This window comes from Lepidochelys kempii, chromosome 4 (assembly GCF_965140265.1).
Source record: "Lepidochelys kempii isolate rLepKem1 chromosome 4, rLepKem1.hap2, whole genome shotgun sequence".
Taxonomy (NCBI): domain Eukaryota; kingdom Metazoa; phylum Chordata; order Testudines; family Cheloniidae; genus Lepidochelys; species Lepidochelys kempii.
In genome coordinates this window covers 116,083,084-116,108,075 of record NC_133259.1, presented here as the reverse complement: position 1 = coordinate 116,108,075, position 24,992 = coordinate 116,083,084, and the positions used below count along the sequence as shown (strand labels likewise).

The window sequence follows — 24,992 nt, the reverse complement described above, 5'->3', positions numbered from 1 at the left end:
CTGTTTAATCAGCTTGTTCAAAAAGGTGGAGTGTTTGGTTCTGTCCTTCTAACTAACACACAGGTTGTCTGATTTTAACATGAGAGTCTGTCTATGTACTTTTACACCACTGTCGTCAGAGTGCCTCACAATCAATTAATGACTAAAACTCAGTAATGAATTAATCCACATAGCACACCTGTGAGGCAGGGACGTATTATCCCTATTTTACTGATGAGGAACTGAGGCATGAGGCAGATTAAATTGAACCCAGGTTGTTCCATGTTCTATCCACTCAACCAGGGGGTGGGCAAACTTTTTGGCCCGAGGTCCACATCTAGGTATGGAAATTGTATGGTGAGCCATGAATGCTCCCAAAATTGGGGGTCAGGATGCGGGAGGGGGTGAGGGCTCCGGCTGGCGGTGTGGGCTCTGGGGTGGGGCCAGAAATGAGGAGTTCAGGGTGTGGGAGGGTGCTCCGGGCTGGGACCGAGGGGTTTGGAGGGCAGGAGAGGGATCAGGGCTGGGGCAGGGGGTTGGGGTGTGGGAGGGGGTCAGAGGTGTAGGCTCCACATGGCGCTTACCTCAAGCAGCTCCCATGTCCCCACTCCTGCTCCTACATGGAGGCATGCCCAGGCAGCTCTGCACACTGCGCTGTCTGCAGGTGTTGCCCCAGCAGCTCCCATTGGCTGCAGTTCCTGGCCAATGGGAGCTGCCGGGATAGCGCTTGGGTGGGAGCAGCGTGCAGAGCCCAATGGCTGCCCCTAAGTGTAGGAGCTGGAGGCGGGACATGCTGCTGCTTCCGGGAGCCGCACACAGTGGGGAAAGCCCCGGACCCTGCTTCCTGGCGGATGCAGCCCCCGGGCCGTAATTTGCCCACCCCTGCACTAAACAATCTCCTAATACATGGAGGCAGCAGTAACTCACTGAAGTTTCTGCATGTTAAAATGTATCTGTGGGAGACAGACTCCTTGGATTTCAATCACAGAGTCATTTAAATCAGAAATCAGATTTCCCCCATCCTCTTTACTGTAGAAACAGCTTCCTGTCACAAGTGTAGGTCATTTGAGTTGCTCTAATTGCCAAATCCAACCATTCAGTCCATTGACTCCTTCCTTACCACGTTAATTAGGCAAACGCCACAAATGAAGAATTAAGGGTTCTGGGCCTCCCTGTTAAGCGGCTTTAAAGTGAACTGAAAAGGTGCTGCTGAACATGGGGTCTGATGCTTAAATAGGCAGGATGCTGCCTATTGTTGTGATGCTCTTAATTAAGGTCAAAGGTGCAGCGCAGTTAATGCTTAGGTGTTACTGATCTCAGCTGCTAGCAGGAAAATGCAGAATTCTGTAGTTAGGTCTCATCAGGTAGTGAGGGAAGAAATTACTATCAGCTATTTAAAACCATGACATTTTAGTGTGTCTGTATGTATATATAGGACAGAGGTGAGTGAAGTAATATGTTTTATTGGCCCAACGCCTGTCCTTAAATATCAGTAGAGCCCTAAATCACATCACATATCAGAGTTAAATCAAGCTATTTAAACAAAAGTTACCAAAGATTCATCACTCCCCCCAGAGTTCTTCTACTTAATATTCTAAGTGCCCAACCTTGCTCCTGCTAAACTCAATGGTGAAGCTCCTACCGACTTCAGTGAAAACTGGCCCTACCAAAAAAAAAAAAATCTAGATTGTGTTGTAAGGGAATCCTGTAACCCAGTGAAGAAATGAAATAAAATAAAACCATGAACAAGAATGAGAATTCCCATCCGTCCTGACAGCCCGTAAAGCTGAATGTTAGCATACTCTTAGCCATCATTAATATTCAAGACGCATAACTGTAGTTTCCACTGTGTATCATCTTACAGTTGGAATGCAATGACCTTTCTTCTTTTCACCTTGGTCACATTTTTTAAAGCATAATAATAAGAGATTGATCGGATGGTAGCCATTGCATGAATTTCTTTACACAGTTCTTCCTACCCATCTTAATCTTCACCTCCAGGGCAGTGCCCAATGGGGGTGGGGGGGGGGGGAAGCAGGGACATGGGGACACAGAACTCCTCTGGCCCAGGGCCTGCAGTGAGGAGAACAAGCTCTTCTGGCCCCAGGGCTGCAGTGGGGGCACAGAATGTGGTCAAATTTAAATTCCTGCACACACCCCTGTTCACCTTCAATGCCCCTCTCGTTCTAGTAATGAGCTTGCTCTTAGTAAATGCTGTGAATTGCGCCAACTAAAGGATGGATTCTGCAATCCTTCCTCATACAAATACTCCCACTGGTTTAAGTTACCATAAGAAAGGATTGCAAGGTTGGGCCCTGACACCAATGGGGTGGGTTTGTGATGTGGACAAATGTGCCTGGGGAGCAGCAAGGATGAAACCATCAATTAATTTGGTTTCTTGACTCCAGTCAAATTTGAACCTAGGCCTTTAGAGGTGGAAGGATTAACCCTGGCACTGCAGCAGCCTCCACTCATAATTAGTCTTCCCAGTTCCCTCCTTCTCATTTATTTATTTGTAATTTGAAAAAGCTGCACAGTTAATGGTGTGGGGAAGGGGATGAAGCATGCGATTGGCACTGTCATCAACAAATTAACTTTCAATGACGCCCTTCCAAAGGCTGTATTCTCACCTTTTTCTATTCCTCTTGTTCCTGCCATGTTCATATAGTGGCTAAAACAAATAGAAGGAACAGAAGCTGCATTGACACAGAAGATGATGGACCTGGAGAATGAAAAGGTAAGAAATGATCATTCTAAAAAAGTCACTCACTCAGCTAGATCTCCATTTCTGAGAGAAGTCGGTAAACATGATGACATGTTAAGTTGTTGCCGTTTTCTTTGTAGTGGGGATGACCTCATGGTGCTGTCAGGAATAGATTTATAAAACACTGTTTAATGGCTAATGCCTTTGATGTGTAGAGAAAAAACTAATTCAACTGAGACTGAAACATGGCTGTACCTGCAAAATATCACCCAAAAGGGTATAATAAGCAAATAGTATGAAACCTGTCAGTGTGCTTTCTAGGTATATTATTTTGTTTGGCAACAGCAGGTTCTTTGGAGTCTTGGAGTCAAATTTCAGTAGAATTGCACCCGGGATTAATTTGGCCTTTGGTGTGTAATATCAACTAATGAAGTCCTCTTCCTGCTTCTGCTTTTTTGCCATAACCTCTCTTCCCTCTCAAGGATGGATGAATTCCAAAGTGCAATTAAGTCTTTCACTACAAATTTGATATGATACTAAGCTCTCCTTTTGCTGTATGTTGTATGAAAATTTTCTGAATGAATGTTTAGTTTTGTTGATTTATCATGCATGTAGCGCTTTTCATCTTCCAATTGATGTACAAATACTGATTAAACCTTGCCATACATTTTCCCAGTAGATAGATAAACAACATTATCCCCATCTTACAGAAAGGGAGACTGAGGCTGATGGGTGAAGTGACTTTCTTGCCTTTGGCTGTCAGTGTCAAGATTAGAATTTGGCTTTATTGGCTCATTGTCTGGTGCACTGCCTTTGAGAATGGGGCATGATACTAATAATCATGTAATGCAAGGTGTGGGCCCTTTTATCTGTATTACACCAAGAATGACTGTATTTGTAACTCTGAGTTGGAAAATGTAAAAAAATAATATTTTTTCAGGAAAAAATGGAAAACACTAGATTATTTTAAAAAGTAAATTGGAACAAATATGTTGCGTCTCTCTAACTTGACATATAGATGTTTTCATTTGCAATCTGTGATATCTGTAATTCATGTTCACTTCAAGCTTCTGAGTATTTACGCACCAAGTAACTGTATGTATTTGCTCAGGTCAGCAATCTGTCAGTCTCAAAAGCAATAGTCACATCTTGCCCGGCATAACTTGTGTAATAAATATGAAAATATATTTTACGGTGAGATTTTCAGAAGTGCTCAGCATTGGCCTAGCTGCTTCCTGTGGGAGTAGTTAGACCAATGCTGAGTGCTTCTGAAAATCCCATCCTTATTACAATTTCTGACTCCTATTGCTGGTAGTGGCCACCTTGCTTAAATGATGGTGATATCACCTGCGAGTCAGTGTGGTCCCGTGGCTAGGGCACTAGACTGGGACTTAAGCAAGTCACTTCCCCTCCGTGTGCCTGTTTCCCTTCTCACTCTTTCTCCTGTCTACTTAAGTTGCAAGCTCTTTAGGGAAGAGACTGTCTCTTATTGTATGTTTGTACAGCATCCACTGGGGCCTGGATCTTGTATTGGGCCCTTCTGGGTGCTGCTGTAATAGAAAAAAATAATTAACAATAATTGTGCCATTGCCAATAAACATCCAGCATCCAAGACTGAAATAAGTTCCCATTTTGCTTTTATATTAGTTCATGGATCATTGAAAGAACTCCAGTGTTTAATAAAGTCTGAAAACATTCAACATTACAGTTTATGAATTATATCAGAATGAAAACAGCATGGAACCTTGTTCTAGTCTCCCATATTTGACTTCCATGCTGCCATTGTAAGAAATAATGGCTTATTTCAACAACTGGGTACCTCCAATAATAAGGAACAATATATATAATTAGTTCTTATGCTTACTGACACTTCAGACTGTCAGGTTACTGTGCTGAGCAGTTTTCTTTTAAGCCAAATAACATTTCAAACAGGAATTTTGATTTATTACTAATTACTGATGTTTGTCCAAATTCTGTCCCTATACTTATGTGCACAATTCCCACAGACATTATTGGGAATTGCATTTGAAAGCAAACAAAACCCGGAGTCAATCTGAACATCTTTTCTTACTATTGACATAGGCCAATCATTTCTGGCAAAGCTTTCTGCTTTTAAAAGCCTTTCGTTATACACACTAGCCCATTTTTTATTTTTAATGAAAGCTAAAGGCCTTTATTATAAAGTACATGGATTTATATTTAAACTGCTTTTTGTTCCATATGTTGAGGAAACACAAAAGTTCATCTTTAAATAAAAATGACTATAAATGGTAAGTCTGACCAAACTGCCTTTCTGCTTTCTGGACTACTTGTTTATGAGCACCCATCACCACAAAAAGAATCATATAAAGCCAGTATTTTCCAGCCTGATTATGGTGTTTACTTGTGCTTATTAAAAGTTCCAGAGCACTTTTTTCAAGAGCAAGTTTGCTGGTCTCTGTGTACTGGCTAAGTTCTACCTATTTAGAGTCTCATTCTAAGACTCAGTCTTCCTAGAGCTTCAGTTTTCGATATTGAGTTCCATGGAATCCTGATCTGTTCAGCATTTCAGTGACAGCAGATATGATCCATGTATAATATACAGGTGGCCGGTTGGTCAGGAACAAACGTGCTATAGCAGCGGACAGATAAGGTATTATTACGAGGGTGAGTGAGTTTAGTGATTGAAAAGTACTCAGAAATCCTGAGTTCTAATCCTAGCTTCTGCAACTGTGTCGGCAAAGTCCCTTAACTTCCCTGGCCCGCCGTTTACCCATCTCAGACTAGAGCTACCTACCTTTATAGGAGTAATGTAAATTTAGAACCAAATCTTGCCCTCTGCCAGGCAAGTCTGATGGGAACCAGAAGGCATAAAGAACCTCTTTTCATTCTATGCTAGCAGTGGAGCAGGATCTCTGCCTTGCACTAAGGAGGGGTCCTGGACCCCACATCAGCTAGTCCCCTCCCCCCCACTTCCTAATTCAAATAAAATTTGCTGACTAGAGCACGTAGCTGCACACTTGCCAAGCTAGTACGTAGACTGAGGTCTGCAGCATGAACCCTTCAGGAGCATATATTACTCATTTTCAAAGGAGCAGCGACGTGCACTTAACAACATGATTTTCTCCCCTCTCTTGGCCTGCCTTGTGTAAATAATGGCTCTTGTACTGCACACATGGTGGACATGCTTCACCCGTCTCTCCCTCCTTTGTGTGTGCCTCTGTCAGATAAAGGCAGGATCTTGCCCTTAAGGTTTGTACTGTATTTTAGAGATCATCAAAGGAAAGGTGCTTTCTAGATACACATAGTTAATATGATGGTTTTTGATTAGTATTTTTTTTTAATCTAATACTCTAAATAGCCTAACTATAAATATGACCCATGGCTTTAGGTTCTCAGTTGCTTTCAGGTGACAGTGACTGAGAGATCGCATACCAAAAAAATGGTGAACTTTATGATTCCTCATGACTTAGGATAAAGAACAAACCCTCCATTGTTTTTATTATTGCTCAGGACCTGTTCAGTAAACAGAAGGGTTATTTAGAGGAAGAACTCGACTACAGGAAACAAGCTCTGGACCAGGCTTACATGGTAGGAAAAGAACAGTCATTAAATTTTCATGCTTGATCAGATTTGATAAAATACAGATGAAAAAAATTAAATAGGGTTCTTTTTTAAATGATTTTTTGTTCTGCTAGATTAGGAAACCAAAAATTACTTAAATGGAGGATAGATGACGCAGGAAATGGGTTAAAATAATTGGAATTGTTATTCTAAAATGTGCAAAATGCAACATTTTGGTGGTAGAATTGATTGCCAGAGCTAGGCTAACAGTGTGCACGGTGATCATGAGTAAAATATGCAGAAAATGACTATAAAACATTTCAAATGTTATTTTTCCAGCTATTTGTAAATATTTTGCTATTAACTTCTGCAAACCCAGAGATGTCCATCCTTTCCATCCTATCTATTTTAACCTCTTATAGACTTCTTAAATAAAATCACAGGTTTTGGTCATCTCAGGTTGAGCAACAAAATAAGGAAAATCCTCTGAATTAGCACATTAGTGCACTCAGCTTCATTAGGTGGAGTAAAACCTCAAGAAACAGAAGTATTGTGGCATGAAGGATTGTTTACATATTGTAGGCTTTTCAAATTGGAAAAGAATTCTTAGGGAAGCAGTGTGGTCTAGTGTTTAAAGGAGGTAACTGGGAGATTGAGTATCTGTGTTCCATTCCTAATACTATGTGACCTTGGGCAACCCATTTAAACTCTCTCTGCCATAGTTTATGCATCTGTAAAATAGAGACAATTACCTACCTCACAAAGGTGTTGTGAGGTTTAGTGGGTTGCTATCAGATAATTTAGATCCAAATAATGTTGTTCTGGATGGTGTTCTTTCATATGATCATACAAAACATAATTGTAAAAGAAATAAGATGTCTTATTTTAGTCGGTGAATATAGATTTCTGTTTGGATTTTAACATTCTCTGCTGTTCGCCTCCCAAATATTGCAGCATTTGGTTAGTGCATGAGAAACTGAAAGTAAAATTGACGACAAACTAACAAGAAACAAAAGATTTATTGGTGTGCCCTAGCCCTCAAGTACCCTGACAGACCAGAAAACACAGGTGTTTCTTTACTTGATGAAATTTCTGATTCTGTGCTTTAACTTTTGATCCCCTTGAGAGACGAGTCTCTGGAATTGCTTATGATAACTCAGAACAAAGAGAATGAAGGAAACCTGGAATAACAGCAGATTAGAACGGTAGGGTCGGAGAGAGAGAAATGAGTGACAGGCTTTTTCTTGCAGTAAGTTGTTATATCACTTGCAGTTCTTCTTTTTGATGCCTTGTAAACAGTTTTATTCTCTAGGCTGATTTAACAGTCCAGCTGCAATGAGGGAAAACACTTGTTTGGCACTAACCTTTTAACTTAGAATTGGCAGTGGGGCCCTGGTTGAATTGAACAAAAACTTGGCATCTGGGAAAATGCTGAATCTTTTGTCTTTCCCAACACGTACTGTGAACTCTGGTTAAATTAAACAAATCAATCATTCAAGTGAACAGAACACAAGGCCCATGCTGGAAACAGTCTCATAAGAACATGTGCACGGTGTATGGAATGCTCTTCACTGCTCACGAGTGCTGCTTTTCTGCTCTCTAGCTGTGTCCTTCCTCCCCGTTAAGCTTGGCTTGCAAGCGTTGTTGTCGTGTTGGTTTGTTTGCCTGCTGTATTCAAACGTGAGCCTGTTTGTGTGTGATTTGGGTTGGCATTAGAAAATCCAGGAGCTGGAAGCCACGCTGTATAACGCTCTGCAGCAGGACCCTGGAAGGCGGGCGAGTGAGTCCTTGAATGAAGTGCAGAGGGAGGATTTGCGAGCTGCGGTGGAGAAGGTGCGGAGGCAGATCCTGAGGCAGAGCCGCGAGTTTGATAGCCAGATCTTGCATGAGCGCATGGAGCTGCTGCAGCAGGCACAGCAGGTAACTCACCACTCCTTCGCCCCACATCAGTGTTACCACAACTGTCACCACCATCATCAGCACAAGAGTACTACATCACTGTCGCCTTGCTAAATTATTCCTAGTCTTATTATTTATATTGCTGTCATTCCAGGGAGCCCCAATCAGAATTGGGACCGCATGGGCACTGTACATACACAAAATACAACGGACTGTCCCAGAGAGCTTATAGTCTAAAGCCTCCATCTTGTAAATTGTTCCGTGTGAGCAGAGCTATGCTGACTTCAAGGGGGCTCCATGGACAGACTGGGTCTGCCTGCACAGAACACTGTAAGAGGCTGGCCTGCACCTTTAAGGGCCAGTGACCCTGTGTCCAGCCAGCCCTGTTTGATTATCTAATCCAGCTGAGAAGGGATCAGGTGGATAAAGGGCTGAATTTAGTCAGCTGAGAGCTGAGGCTGGCTCTTGTGACTGGCCCTGGAACAGGGAGAGATGCAGATTGAAAGGCTTCTGGACCCCCTGCAACCTGGGTTGGTCAGGGGAATAACTTGGTATTGTGGTGCCCTGAAGGAAGGGTCAGAAAGAGACTTGGAGGTCATGTAATTCCTTCCTTGGCTGGGGAAGATAGGCCGGTAGCCCTATATGTGGTGGAGAATGTGGGCAGGCAGACAGCTTCTGGAACTGAGAGAAAGATGAGGCAGCATAAGAAAAAGTGGAGAACAGGAAAGCAGTTATAGAAAGGACAGTGGCAGAAATGATGGTTAGCAGGGTTTACCTGGTGGATTCCCCCCTTCCTTTTTTAGTAGGATAGGATGGGAGGAGACATCCAGCTGTTGGCATCATAACAGTCAGCCACAACTCCTGTAGGGTCAACAAAAACAGTTCCTGAAGCACCTGCAGAAATGGGCTCCAGGGGGTCTTGCTGGTCCTGAAGAGGGCAGCTCAGGTAGGCCAGGCCATGGTAGGTGAAGTTGGGCTCAGAAGATGACCCTGAGGCTTTCCTCTGCACCTTTGAGTGAGTGGCCAGTGCTGCCAGCTGGAAGGAGTCAACTTGGGTGGCCAGGGTGGCACCATTTCTGACAGGGGACAGGAGAGGCCGAGGCAGTATACCAAGCCTTGAATGACAAGCAGTCTGGCTCAAATCCAGAGATAAAAGTTACCATTTTAGACAGACTGGAACTGACTCGAGGCATATCCTCACCTGTTCCACACTGAGCCATTTCCATGAGTAGTGGCCCAGTGGTAGTGGGACCTCATCACCCATTGTTTGTGGAGACAATCATGGGTCTAATGATTCTGAAAGAATTCTTGCAGATTCTGCCTGTGGGAGCCCAAAGCTGGATAGGGCATTTTCAGCCATGATCTGTGGGTGAGGTAGTGGACAGAGTGGGGGTTGAGGGAGCTGAGCAGCAAGGCAGACTAACAGTACCCACTGGGGAAAGTGAGAATAGGAGGAGCTCTGACCTCGAGAGGCTGGGAAAACTCTCCAGGGGACCAAATCCTGCTTAGCCCTGAATATAACTGTCAAGCTGTCTAGAGTGGCTTACAACCATGAGTGCCAACCTCAGGGCAGACTGTTAAGAAACAGGACACAAACCGATTGTGTGTTCTATATAGTACACCAACACAGTATCAAGTGTGAACTCCTCAAGCACTAGAACAGCCTTAACATGGAGTCACAGACAGCCCTCTTGAGCACTCCGGTCTATCTTGCCACCTAGGCAAGCCTGCCTTTGAGATAGATGGTCCCTTACACCAAAAATCACAACAATATTCAGGTTACTCCGAGTCCCAAAGGACCAGTCACTTACCCCAGATCAGTTGTTCCTCAGATCTCAAATCACAGACAATGTTTATAGTCAGTCCTACAATGACAACTAAAGATTTACTAAGAAAAAGAGATAAAGGTTAAACATACACACACAAATGAGTTACAGTCTTAGTTTCCAAAAGATTATAGTAGCTGCTATATATGCATGCTCTATATGTCCTTTAAGGCTAACATTAACTAAGCAGGTTGGGGATCCCTTTCTTATGCTTTGAAATATTGCCCTTTCTGAATTCCAAGCAGCATAGTGATGGTAATTTCTCCTTAACAGGGATAGATATTCCCTTTCCCCCAGTGTTTGAGCTGTGATAGGACGATGGCTTCTGCATGTACCTTCTTCATGAGGGGGAAGAAGCAATTAACAATCTTTTAGCCACTGATGTTCCTCAATGCTTTGTCTGGTGTCTATAGGCCTTCCTTTGTTGAGGAGTTGATGCCTTTTGTGGTAAACTAGTGTTTCGCACTTGGTAATGCTTCTCTCCTGATCATGGGGGTTTACAGTCTTAGCAAACATTTTTATAGTTAAAGGGCAAACTCTTAAATATTATCTTATAACATGGGATACAGATGATATATGTAAGATTAATACATGCAGCATCCTACACGCATTTCATAAAGTCTAAATTCTAAACACATTCTTTTCAACTTAACATCTATTTTAACAGTACTAGCACAGGCGAGCCAGACTGGTTTCCAGCGATACATTTGTCCATGTTCAGTGAGGCCCAGGGGCTGTGGAATGAGCTACGACCCAGTCTGCTAGTGTCGCACTCCCAACACCAAACGGGTGCGGGAAGGAGTGTCACCGATACTCCTGAATACGCCTCAAGGCCCCACCCTCCTATTCTTGAGAAGGCATCTGCCACTACATTTTCTTTCCCCTTGATATGGATTATTTCCATGTTATACTCTTGCAGAGCTAGGCTCCAGTGTAACCGCCTGGAATTGGTCTCTTTACTCCCAACTAATATGGTTACAGTGAGATAAGCTTTAATTGTATAATTTAAAAAATGATGTTTTAACAGACTAAGTTGCTTAACAGCCCAAATGATGGCATAGCAGCCTCACTCGATGACAGCATAGTTCGTTCATGGGGTGTGGAGGGGTGTCAGTTTTTTACTCAAGAAGGCAACAGGATGCCTCTCGTCCCCCACCCCAATGTTAGAAATATGAGTGCACAGCACAAAGGGTTTGCTGAAATCAGAGCTGGCTAAAACTGGCTCTTTAGACAAAGCCTCTTTTATGTCCTTGAAGCTTTTCTCCCAAGCCTGGGTCCATACCACCTGATCTGGCTTCCTCTTTTTTGTGAGGTCTGTTATGGGGTCCACCATATCACTAAACCCTTTACAACTCTCCGGTAATGGTTGGCCAGACCAATAAAGGATTGGGCCTGCTTCTTGGTTTGTGGGCCACACCAGTTCTGAATAGCTTCTACTTTTAAAGGGTCAGGGTGAACAAACCCACTCCTCAACCTGTGTCCTAAATAAGATACCTCTGCACTCCCCATCTTACTTTTGGAGACCTTGACAGTGATGTTAGTGTCTTTAAGCCTCTGCAATACAATTCCCATATCATTCAGATGATCTTGGCAGGAGTCACTAAAAATAGCCAAATCATCTACATAAGCAGTACTTCATTGACAAGCCTCTAAAAGGTAGCCCCTGCATTAATTAATCCAAAAGGCATAACCTTAAACTCATGTAGACCAGATTCCACTATAAAAAATTATTTTTCCTGGGCCTCAGCATCTAAGGAATTTGCCAATTCCCTCAAAGTGAAATTGGGTGTGCTTATGAATGTTGTCCCACCCAATAAGTCCAGTTGGTCCTCTATCCAGGGTGTGGGGTAAGAGTTAAATTGGGTGATAACATTTTGCCTCCTAAAATCCACACAAAATCTCAGAAAGGGTTTTATCCTTTTTAGGGTATCACAATAATAGATGCCCAGGGGGCTTTTTGATTTAGCTACCCCCTCTCCGTATACAGTATGCTTTCCACTTTTTCCTGGATCTGCTTTTGCATTTCTCCTTTAGCACTAGCCTGAAAACTGGAGTATAAAATAAGACTTTAGTACCTCACCAGGACACCTCTTTTTGCTTGTGAGAGCCTCTCGGTACAACAAACCTCCTCCTAGAAAAAAATCTACTCTTTCCTTCCCTAGCCAGGGTATTATTCTGAGCTGCATTCCTCTCCTTGCCCAGGAAAGGATCAGCCTGCTGAGCCTCAATAAACTCCTTTGGAGTCTCACTGAAGTTGAGAGCAAATTCTGGCAAAGCAGTGGAATTGTCAAGCTGCTGCCTTCTGCTGACAAAGGAGTGAGGGCATTTCCCTCCCCTCACAGCCCTCCTTGCTGCCCACAGACAAAGTGGGTGAGGCAGAGCTGTACTGGCTGCAAGTTATGACATTAACCTGCTTAGACATGGTTAAAATATCATTGTCTATTAAAATATCAGCAGGTAGAAAATTCCTAATGCCTACAACAACATTTCTCTTAATCGCCTCCCACTTGATGTGGATCTTAGCCAAAGGTACAGTTACAGAGAATTCAGCCAAAGCTAGTATATTTAAATTCTTACCAGAGAGTTTGTCTTCCTCCCTTACCAAACTTTCCTTTACTTGGGACGCTGTGCCCCGCCAGCCCTTACAATCTGTGCCCTTTACCTTAGCATTCTTAATAAATTCTTCACTTCCTTCCCAAGACACCATCTTAATACAGTTCAGTGGGCCTTTTACCTCCTCTGCTAATTTGGTTTTATATGACCAGGAGCCCCACAATGATGACAGATGACTTGCCTTCCCTTAGGACAGGGGGTTTTAAAACCTGGGCTTGCAATTTTTTTAAATCAAAGTTGAGGACAGGTTTATTTCCAGACCCCTTCTCCCTCTTAACCTGGGGCACAGGGGGGTTTCCCTTCCCCTGAGATTTGTGCCCCCATGAGCCCTTGGTTCAACAATTTCTTTAGCCTCCAAAATTGTGGAAGGTGAGGTTTTTTTATTTTATTTTTTGTCACAGATGGCTGCCTTTAGCTTGTCTGTAACTACCCATAACAATTGTTCCTGAGCCACCAGATCAAGCAGTTTTTCATAGTAACCTTCAGCCCCTGTCACCATTATCTATTTTCTCATAAAATGACACACTTTGTACACATATTCAACGTGTGACATAGTCAAACATTTTAAGATTTCTATACTTCAGTAGGACTCAGGGGTAATCTTAAACCCTTCAATATGTTTTCTTTACATTTCTTATACTTCATAGCATCACCCTCTTCCATATCATTAAAAACTTGTCTTGCCTTCCTGGTTAATCTGGTCAAGAGGATAGGCATCCATTTATTCTCTGAGATAATGTGGATCCCACTCAGTCTCTCAAAGGAGGACAAGAACTCTTCTATACAGTCAGTCTCTTTATCAATTGGGCAGACTTTCTCCCACTCCCTTGTGTCTTGGGGCGGATGGGCAGAGGGGTTGTATTCACTGGCTGGGGAATCTCCTTTTGCTGCTCCCGTACTCTGAGCTGCAATGTGTGAGCTTCCATCGCTTCTGGTGTGCCCTCTCTTCAGCTTCAGCGTTGCCTCTGACTGCTGCTGTTCCATGTGTCTTTGATGGCTCTCTCCGTGACCTGTTGGCTGGCCATGCATCTTTGGCGAGCTCTTTTGTCAGCCTCCTCATTGGCTTTGACTGCTACTTGGGTTGAATCAGTTTCCCTGATCCACAGTTCTTCCATCAGGTTCTCATCCTTACGTTCTTCCTGGGCTGCCAAATCCTGCAATCAAGCCAGTTCCCCTGCAATGGTCTCTGTGGCATATGGTACAGGAAGGTCCTTGGATGCATGGTCAAAACTTCAGAGTAAAGCTCTCAGTTCCAGGTCTGGGGTTTTCCTTTTATAGGATATTCCCCTCTGCAGGCAGAGATGTTCAAGGTCTTTTGTCTCAAGATTATCATACGAGAGTTGTTCACTCATTGTGTCTAATCTTTAACCTTTAAAACCTCTCAGTATCAACTTTAAACTTTTAATAGTGCTGGGTTATGCTCTATAAATCTAATTGACCTGCAGAATTCTGCCAAGGCTATTCATTTGTCAGTGTTCAGTGAGGCCCAGGAGCGTTGGCATAAGCTGGCACTGGGTCTGCCAGCATCACAGTAGGGTTTCAGAAGGATGGCTCCCAGGACAGCGTCAAGGTGGGGAGAACAGCGTAGTCTGTTAATGGAACTGTGTGACCTTCAGGTGCCTGAAGTGAGGCAGGAGGGCAGAGGCGTTCTCCTTCGGTCAGGGGTCCAGGGATATGGGGGAGGGATTGGACCCAAAGATCAACACACATGCAGAAATGGTGTACAGAGCAGACTTAGAAGTGGTGGCAGTAGCCACTAAAACTACCCTGCTGGCCACTCGAGGAATGGGTTGGAGAGATCTGGGGAAGAAGATTCCTGTGACTGATAAGAATAGGGTGGAGGCCAATGGCTCAAGCTAGCAGCCTGCAGATTTAGATGGCAGAATGCTCTCTTCAAGGGACAAGGTTTTGGAACAAGCAGTAAAGAGGGAACAAGAAGTTGTCCATATGAAGATGAAAGATGCAATTGATAAGCAGAGCACTTGATATTGGAGGAGGAGGTGATGAAACTTCACCGGGAAATCCTCCTGCAGAAATAGAACACATCTTAGAAGGATGAGAAGTTTGGGACCCTGGAGGGAGAAGTTGACTGCCTCCCCCGCCCCCAAAAAAGACAGGTATGTAACAGGGTATCCTTCCCCTTTAAGGGCCAGGAGACATGGGTCAGCCAGCCCTTTCATCTATCAGACTCAGCTGGGAAGGTAGGTGATCCCTCTGAAGGGCTGATAGAGCTCAGCTGAAGGGCAGTTCTGAGGGAGAGGGGTTGGGCCCTGTGTGGTAGCGGCACAGATTGAAAGACCCCTGGGCCCCTGCAGCCTGTGTTGTTTCAAGGGAATAGCTTTATTTTGTGTTACTCTGTGAGGGTTTTTTTGTTTGAATTAATAAACTGTGCTCTGAGGAAGAGACTTGGGCATGGCCTTAGTTCCCCCTGGGTTGGGGGAGAAAGGTCAGCAATTTCCTACTAGCATGTTCCAGGATTGGGGCCTAAATAGAAACAACATGCAAGAGGAGGTTGTTAGAAGCACAATCGAGGGCGAAAGACAATACAAGGATGTCAGTAATACGAATGAAGTGTAGCACATATGTCATGTCTTGGGGTTCAACTCAGACCAGTGAGAGGTTGTGTCATCACCTGTCCTGTAATCCTGGGTGCCTTAAATGCTCTGTTGCAGTGGCTCACGGCCTGGATACCAACAGTCGGCAGACATGTATGAAGGTGGGCGCTGTAATTCATGTTTCATAAATTATACAGGGCTATATAATGCCATCAATTTTTAAGCAAAGCTCCTCATCGAATCACTGTGGAGTTTTACTTAAACATTAGTGGCATGATATGGCCTGCTGACAAGAAGCTGTAGACATCGTAATTAAAGAAACAAGCCCTGAAGCATGCAAGCTGGCACTATATACTCCACAGCATCTTTCAAAGGAGCAAAGTTTCAAATGATAGTCCCTCAATTTAACACTGTTGCCAAATGGGTTTGTTTTTGTTGAAACACCATATCAGAAACCTATGAAATTAAATATAAACATCTTGGGGCCCTTTCTGGCCTGAAAGAACAATATTCCTAGAGCTACAGTCACACTACTGCAGTTGGATTAGGTCAGCATTTCTCTGATAGGTTCCTATTTGCAGGCATTGATCATTCCTTCTCTGTTAAAACTGAATATAGAAAATGTAAACCCCAGGGAACCCAATGCATATAATCTTAATACAAATCGTTTCTGGCCAGATTTGAGCTATGAAAGTACCAAAAGAAAAGTTCTTGGCCTCAAGCAATGGGTACTGTGTGTGATGAGCACTTCTGAAAATCAGGTCTTATGTTTTAGGATTTTTTTTTCTTACAGAACTCATCTCTTCTCTCCAGGCTTACTCTCCCTCCCTCCCCAGAATCTATCAGGTCTTCCTGGTGCACCTGTTGGAAGGAGAAGATCTTGAAGAAACTTTGCTAAATGTCCAGTTTCAGAGTAGCAGTCGTGTTAGTCTGTATCCGCAAAAAGAAAAGGAGTACTTGTGGCACCTTAGAGACTAACCAATTTATTTGAGCATAAACTTTCGATGAAGTGAACTGTAGCTCATGAAAGCTTATGCTCAAATAAATTTGCTAAATGTGTCCATTAGTACTTGACAGCTTTTTAGTTCTTACTGGTTTTGCTGTGATAGGCATTGTTCTTTTAGCCACACCTATATTTATATCTATCCATTTATCCATCTATAGTTACCTGAAGTCTTTGTACAATGCTCATCACCATATACAGTATAACTTTGTAGAATGCACCCGTGTAAGAACAGCAGGGCATATGAAATTGAGATCTAGTACCAACAGGTACTTAATATTTTCAAATATCTATTATTCCTGAATTACAGGTGGGGAAACTGAGCCAGGGAGGGTAAGTAATTTGCCAAAGACAACGGAGAACATGTGAGTGGCAGAACTGGATCAGAACTTGGAAAACTTCCTGGCTCCATTTGGGTACACAGTCCGCTAGACTACACAGTCTCAAACGAAGTTGTGTTTTTTTGCTTTATTTATACCCTCAGTGTTGTAACAGGAAACAGAATCAGAATCATTCATAGCAAACCCATTTATTCTTAATCAAGTGACAGTATTGGTGGGTTTCCTGTGAGGCTAGTGCTTATTAATAACATCCCCAAAGTTCTGTGCACTTATTAAAAAACAAATGCTGATTAACAGTGTCACGGGGATTCATAGATTATAAAGCCAGAAGGGGGTCACTGTGATCATGTAGTTTGACCGCCTATATAACACCGGTCATATGACTTCTCTGAATTAATTCCTGTTTGAACTGGAACATATCCTTTAGAAAAATATCCCATCTTGATTTAAAGATTTCCAGCACAAACCTTGGTATATTGTTCCAACAGTTAATTACCCTCACTGTTAAAAAATTGTGCCTTTATAATAGTCTGTATATTTGGGCATCCTCTACTGTATTAAAGAGCACTGACCATTCTTCCTGCCCCTTTGTTAACTCTTATGTCAGGGCAGGACTAAGGAGAATGAGGTGGCCCCTAATGGGGCTGCAGTGGTTGACACAGATATTTCCTGTTTCAGAGAAACTTTGAAAGAGCTTATAATAGAAACTTCATTTTGTCATTTCAAAGGTCTGAGTTTCTCTGAAATTGGGTTTTCAACACCTACTTGTCTATACAACTCCTACAAGGCCTCTGGCCTGGTCCCCCTCTGACGCCCTTCTGATGCTCTAGCCATGGTGGCTTCTGGAGCACAGCTCCATGGGCCCTGGGAGAATGGATGCAGCTTTTACTTAACCTGAATGGTTGCAGTTTACAAGCAAGCTTAGTGTCCTGAAGGGAGTGCAGAGAAGGTCCCATAGTGGAGGAAGACAAAGGTGAGCTCTGTGCTTCTGCATAAAGTGAGCCTTGACAGCATGGCAGGTGGGGTAGTAGGGGCAGGAAGTGTGCCTAATCAATGAGCATGGGGTTGTCAGTGTCTGAGATGAAGGGAGCTGGTCTCTATACAGGTCTTAGTGGCTCAATATGAAAATGGCATTTGCTTTATGGGGGAGCTGCTGAGTCTCAAAGTGCTCTTTATGAGGAGTGCTATGTTGACTGAAATTGGCAGGGTGTGTGTGTGGGTGTGTGTGTGTGTGTGTGTGCTTTTACAGCTCTCCAGCTGCCTCTTGGTCCAGATACAAGGAGTGAGTTCTCAGCCACAGGATGCTGTCTGTGCTCCTAGTGAAAACACTTGAAATTAACTTAGTATGGAGACATTTAAAACACTTCAGGTTGGTAGTATAGTTTCACCCATCAGTGCATAATGGGAATCATTCATGTATCCCCGCTGTGCATTAAGGAAACCAGGCCTTTCTGTGGAATTATACTAGCTCACACCGTCATACTTTTATTAAACTCTAGCTGCTTTTATTAAACTCTAACTGCAACATGCAGACTTTGGGCCACATCCTCAGCTAGTGCAAATTGGCAATGCACCATTGAATTCAATGGCGGTGCGTTGATTTACACCACTCCTTATACTTGTGGGAGGCAACATATGTTAATTAACAATCTGTCGTGAGCAGCTTGTGATATTTGCTACTAGCAATAAGGTCCAACTGCTTCTACTACACGTTGCCACAAAAATGTGCTGATGTGTTGCACAGCTCTTTGAAAGCTAGTGGTGGGTATATTATTAAACTTTTTAATGAAGAGCTTCCTTTAAAAGAATTAATTTGCACCTCCAGCCAGCACAGCAACATGATTTTTCGATATTTGGCCAAGGGATCATTTTAAATATAGTAAGCTTCATAGTAAAAAATATATATATATATTAGAAACTGCCATGCTGCGGCTACAAAGAACATTGGACCGAGACAGCTGTTTAATAGAATGCAGTGTACTGGGTTACCAGAGCAAAAGCTACAGTGATGTTAAATCTCATTTCAGAAAGCAGATTTAATCAAAATGATCAGCGTGTATCAATGCACTGAAGTAATTGTGTGAATTGATGTTCTCTGCTGAAATGAGTAAGTTATTGAGGATCAGGTTCTGCCACCCTCATTGACACTGAGTAGGATCTTACTCTGTGAGCATTCTCAGGGTGCTTGTGGAGTAGCGACCTATCTAATGTGAACAGAACCTGGCCTTAACTTAGGATAGGTTAATTCATTTGGCAGTATGCAAACACAAGAGAAAAACATAATAAAACCCGAACTACTTCTACCTTTATTTTTGTTTTTACTGTATTTTACGATGCAGAGAAAGGTCTGGAAAATCTTTAAAGGACAGCAGATTGATACGCACCCAGCTCCAGACACGGTTGCTGTCAATCGGAGAGAGGGAGGGAAATTTATTTATGCAAAAAAGTAATTTCCTCCTTGCAGTCTCCTCTGTCCCAGCTTCCTTTTATCAAATCATAGGAGAAAGAAATAGAAAAGACCTATTAGTTCAGCTTATCACCTCTACAAATCAGATTTTCTCCAATGCCACATTAGAATTTAAATATTATAGTGACGGGTGCTTTATAAATATCTAAAAGATGTTCTCTAGTGCTGGGCCCAGCTTTGCAGAAAGAAAGGAACCATAAAAAAAGCATGATATCTTTACTATCCCAGACCTGAGCATAAGACATGTACATAAGTGGAAGATTAAGAGCATAGGCATTCCTGCCTATAAACAGCTTAACCATGTTTACTTTTGTCATGACCCCAGATTTCCTACAACCCAGTCTCAGATACTTGCTGAGACTACCAAGCTTCTCTCTAAAAAGGGGCACCCTTCACCCTACTCCCTTGTTACAAGGACCTGGTATGGCCCAGAGTGGTGGCATGAGGGTGGTCCCCTGATAGGTATGGTACCTGTTTTTTGACGGCTGCTGTAGAAACACCCTATTTCCCACAGCTCCACACCAGCCTGAATTAATAAACTTGTAATTTACTATTTACTGTTTACAATTAACACCTATGAATGAACTCCAATTTTGGCCACCTGGCAGTGTCCTTTTCAAGCCCTGTAAAGTCTTATTTTATACCCCAGTTCTTAGGCTTCCTTTTCATAAACCCTGGCATCTGATGTTTTCTCAGTCTGGTCTCACCACCACCCTCTCGGCAGCCTCTGCATCCCTGAGGTACCAGTCTCTGGAGTCTAGAGCGGCCTCTCTTGGCACCTTTAGCCAGCACGGACACCTCCAGCAGGCAAGTCTCCATATTCACCACTCCAATGGTCCTCGTCCCATTGCTGACTTTTGAACCAGCATTCTGGGGTAACTTCTAATAACCCAGTAGATCATCACAGAGTCCTTGGGTTTCAGCCACTATCTCACTTTCACCCACATATTTTAACTCCCACATATCTCATACCTAAAATAATATAATTGTAACACATACCCTCACATTCTCCACAACTTTAAACCACAGCTTTAAAGTATATCCTTTAGTCATATAACCCCATTAGACCATTCAGCAGTGCATTACACATAACAGGAAATTACAGCAAATTGAATGGATATGAACAGAAAATGAATTATACTTCACCTGAAAGACAAATGGCTATACCCCAAAACTGAACTATCTATAATTTGCCAAGAGAATGACCCATTTCAAATGCAGTCCTCAGATATTTTCTTTTCTTTCAGCAATAGTCAAAGAGCCAAGGTCCTTATTTCCAAGATATCCACTTTACCAAAGACGTCTCCTAGTTTTGCAGAATATAATATTACTACTTAATCTCTATTGGTCTTTTTATTATAATAGGATATCCAGACTTAAGTGGAAGAGAAATGAGAATAAAAAAAATTACAATGTATGTGATTCTTGTGTTAGCTTTTTCAGGACACTCCTTAAAGATGTTTTGGTAGGATCTTTCCATGAAGAAGACTTCACTTCTTTCACATAAAGATCTACTAGTCATGGATTTGGTTTATCTATATAATCCAGGTTTTGAGTATCTCCCTGCATATTCAGAATCCCAACAGCCTATGTGTTCAGATTGCACATTTGGGCTTTCAAGGTTTCCTTTTTTTTCCTCTTCATACTTAAAACTATCTTAATTGTCAGCCCGGTGCAGAGGCATTGGATTCAATAACTGATGTATTGAATAAGCTCAAACAGATCTCGGGCGAATCCAGGTGGTGGTCTATTTCTCCAGGTATCCATATAATCAATTATGGCAGTTGTTTCCCCCACTAAAATCATTAAAGTACTCTGTTTTAGTAGGGAGAAATTAATTTATCTCCCTAGAGGCTTTTCCAGTCCTGAACTAGAAGACACTGGCTGTAAGGAAGGGGACATGATGAAGCCTGGGGAGTTGTCCTGAGCCATAAAAATCCTGGCCTGTTTATGAACTCATAGATGGATCGTAGAATCAAGAAAATAAATAAAAGTATGACCACTAAGTTTGCTATCTGCATCAAGTGAGCTCAAGGTGATGTATAGCTACTGCCCTACAAAACCAGGATCCATCCTTTCTCGCGCAATTTCTGATTTTAAACTATTTTTATGAAATGTACAAATTGAGGACAGTTCTGCCACACTTGCCAAACATTTACATTCAAAGAGTAATAGAGAACAATGCAAAATATAACCTTTTATCTCCAGTAGTGATCTAGGCATTTATAGTGCACTCATCACATGGCATCTGAGCACATTCAAGAATTACATGGGTCCATGATATATTCTAATCAGTGTTGATTGAACATCTATATGGAAAACTAGAACTTACCTATGTTTTCAGGTTTTTCACTCATTACCTTTCTGACTGGAACAATAATATGCTTTAGGATAAAATCTCATAGATAGACTCTAGCATTACTGAATAAAAAGGTTGACAAAGTTTATCCATGAGATCCAAACTGAGGAAAACTATAAAAAGAAACACTCAAAGAATGTAGGACAACTCTATCTTCTAGATAGAAACAATGATGTGATAAAGCGGACAGTTTAAGCAACTTGCTTACATAAACTTATGGAGTAGCAAAATCTCCAGGTAGTTTGGGGAAAGAATTCAGCTAAATAAATCTAACCCATTGCAAATGCCAGCCAAATTGATGCTTTTATCATCTGAAGTAAAGCAATGCAATGGGTGATAAGCTTCAGTGTGAACTAATGGTGTGCTGCTAAACACGTACAGTACTTGTGAACCCTCCTGTTCAGGAGCATTCTTGTGGGTCTCTTCCAATTTCTGGTGTCTGAAGCTCAGAAATTTTCGATTTCTGTTATTCAGAACTGCTGAGCAGTCTTCTCTCCAAACAAAGTCAATGGAAATGTCAGGTGCTCAGCAGTTCTAAATATCAGGGCTTTTTTAAATTATTATTTTACAGTTGTGGTGATGCAAAGGTTCCTTATTGTTTAAAAATTTGTACAGATGCATATCTGTCAAGAAAGACAAAAATTGTTTTGATGAAAAGCTGTTATCCAATTTTCTGAATGTCTCTTTCTAAATTAAATACTGAGATCTTTTTTTTTCAGTTATGGTTATTGTTATGCCAAAAATGAGTATCAATGAAGTTTAATAATTTTAAGAGGCTCATTTCAGCTTTGGGGTTTAGGAAAAAAAAGGTTAACCTCTTAAATTTGATATTTCACATGCTTGGTTTTTATTAGTATTGATGCTCTGAATTGATGCTTTAAGAAAATATATGAATATTAACAGGACTATTGACAAGCTTATTATGGCGATACAATAATGAAAAAACCCTCAGTTAACCTCACCCATGATGAGAAACAATAGGATGGTTGATAGTCCTGTGATGATATTCATTTATTGATGTAATTTTCTTAAATCATAAATTAAGAGCACCAATGCCAATAAAAACCCTAATGTTCTAGTAAATATCAAGAGCTGTACATTCAATTTCAGCAAATAATCCAGCATCAGCATGTGGGAAACAATCATGTTAAGATGTGTTGTATTAATAAACTTCACTAATTTACTACCAAGACAAATGTGGTTTAATACATATTAATTTTTGCACAATGAAGACAAATAGGAACTGCAAATGCATAATAAAGATTAGCAGGAACAATGTTCCTCCTTTAGTAAAATTAAAAGCATTATCCTCTCAGGGGTTGAGGTACAGAGGAGGAAATGGAATTAAGTTACCTGCTATGTAAATGAAGGACTGTGCTGAGGTTTAGGATGCTACAGTACCTCCCAAATGGTGTATTGTTGATATGTCTTCATAGTTGAAATTATCCCAAGTTTTGGATCTTTAAGAGAAATAGGATGACACCATGCCTACCATCAGGGAATGCTGTTGTCACTGCCTTTCTCGTTTCCCCATGTACAAGAGAGAGATCAATCTGAATAAGTTGATAGTTGAGTGCTCAGTTCTGCAATATGCAGAGCCCATTGTGGGAGCTGCTGTGCATCCTCATCTAACAGTGAAGTTAATTTTGCAGAATCAGGCCCTAACAGTCTGAGTAAATGCATCTGTTTTTATGAGTAAGGCACAAGGAAAGTGCACTGAGAAATGTTTTAAGCCTTTCTGATGTGTGGTATGAAATACAGTGCAGATTTTTACACGGGAGCTATTTTGTCCAGTACACATTCTTTAACACTCATATAATATTTGTATTTAATCAGCCAAAATATCCAGTTAAAGGTTTGTTTTAGTTTGCAGGTTAGTAAATAGATAGAATGTGTGGTTACTAGAGCTTTAAAAATACGATAGGTTAATAAAGAAGTAAAAAGAAGGTCAAGTAAGAATAAATTTAGTTAGAAAATATGGTATTTATTGCCATAAATGAAATTACCCATCAGCTTAGTGATCTGAGTAATTGCCAGAGACAAGTCAGTCTACAGTAACCTCTGTGATAATCTATACATTAATCTACAAGTCCCCACATTTCTACTGAAAATTATTTTGTTGCATTAACATTATTAAAAATCAGACACATCTGTTTATTAATATTGTTGAGAAGATGACAAAAAGTTTGAATATAATAAAACAGTCTTGCCTCTTACCGTTCATTATACGTGGTAAAACATTTCCCTGGCTAATCTCTGCTTCAGAATTAGATACACTCTAGAGCGTAGGTTGGTTGCAAAATAATGTTTGTATCTGAGATAGCCCATCCATAGTGCATATCCTGTAAATGTATATCAAACTGAACCTCTCAAACATTTCACAGCCGAGTATCTAATCAGCTTAGCAAATCCTTCTTTGTCTGCTTTGTGCTAAAATTACCAAATAGTTTTCTTGGATTTGCTGATGAATGCAAATCCAATAAGAATGAGTCACGGGAGCTAGTAAGGTGATTTCTGAACTCCTACTTAGTGCATTCTTCTTGTGTTTTCACAACTCCAGTAGCATTGCTAAGAGAACATTTCTTGGCCGGACCAACATTAGTTGACCACATTGTTTTCAGTCATATAGTACATTTGTTAGGATATGCAGGAAAGCAGACTAATTGGTCAAACATATAAATGAAGATGCAAAAACCTTTGTTACACTGCTAACACAAAAACTATCCACTGTCATTGATCACATAGATATTGACTTTAACATAAAAAATACAGCGACCAAGTTAATAAATGCAAACTGTAGCTTGTGTAACCCATACACCTCCTCTAAGTGTTCTCGGTGCCACTAGAGGGGACAGAACACAACACCCAGAAGGTGTGTGGGTTACACTTGTATGAAATATGGGAGTAATATGGTAATTTAGACAATAGTCACCTTCAGTGCTAAGATGATGCTGTATTGAGGGTGAAAATCACCCCTTTCTGCACAAAGGAGGAGTACTTAAGCTTGGTACAGGGGATGGAATTCAGACCAGAATTCAGACAGGTTGCAACTTAGCGTATCCCTGGATACTGCTACATGTCTGTGTATGCACACACTTGTAATACACACACACACAACTTATCAATACAATCCAGCTGTTTTCACTGCTCTGGTGCCTCAAAGCAGCCATAAATTTGTCTTAACTTCCCCCAGGAAGATTTTCACTATGTTGGGCAGTCTCTTTGTGGTGTAGAGCCATCCTAGCTGGTGTAGGGAGACATGAGTGTCTGGCTGGCTTGAAGTACCTTTGCCCCAGTCCTCACTTCCTGGCTCTTGCCTCATGTGCAGCTCTGCCAAACCAGACAATATCTCTCTCTCAGTACACTCTCTAACAAACATAAAACATACAGTGATAAAATAGCCAGATCAAAGCAAGTCCTTGGAATCCATGTTTCAAAATTTATTTGTATATAATATATGCATTTATGTGCATGATAATCTAAAAAGGGATCAAGAAGAAAGAAAAACAGAATTCATCCATTTCTGGCACTCTGCATATGTAGAAAAAAGACATGGTCTGTACTCAACAGGAGTCTACAATGCTACACACATATTTAAGAGAAAAGTGAATAAGGTCAAAATATAATTAAAATAATTGATCCTATTTTATACAATATGGACACTAATTTAAATTGCAACTTTCTATAATTTTTTTTTTACAAG

General features: G+C 41.5%; 1 protein-coding gene across 7 annotated transcripts in view; it reads left to right on the top strand.

The window, feature by feature from the left end:
* Positions 1-24,992, top strand: part of JAKMIP1 (janus kinase and microtubule interacting protein 1) — a 316,238-nt gene that overhangs the window by 212,822 nt on the left and 78,424 nt on the right. For 6 of the 7 annotated variants that reach the window (XM_073342549.1, XM_073342544.1, XM_073342542.1 and 3 more), the window contains 3 exons: positions 2,648-2,716; positions 6,176-6,253; positions 7,943-8,146. In XM_073342549.1, coding sequence (XP_073198650.1) covers positions 2,648-2,716; positions 6,176-6,253; positions 7,943-8,146 — 351 coding nt within the window. Of the gene's footprint in view, positions 1-2,647; positions 2,717-6,175; positions 6,254-7,942; positions 8,147-8,279; positions 8,386-24,992 lie in introns of those variants that run through there. The other variant, XM_073342548.1, reaches the window with a different exon arrangement.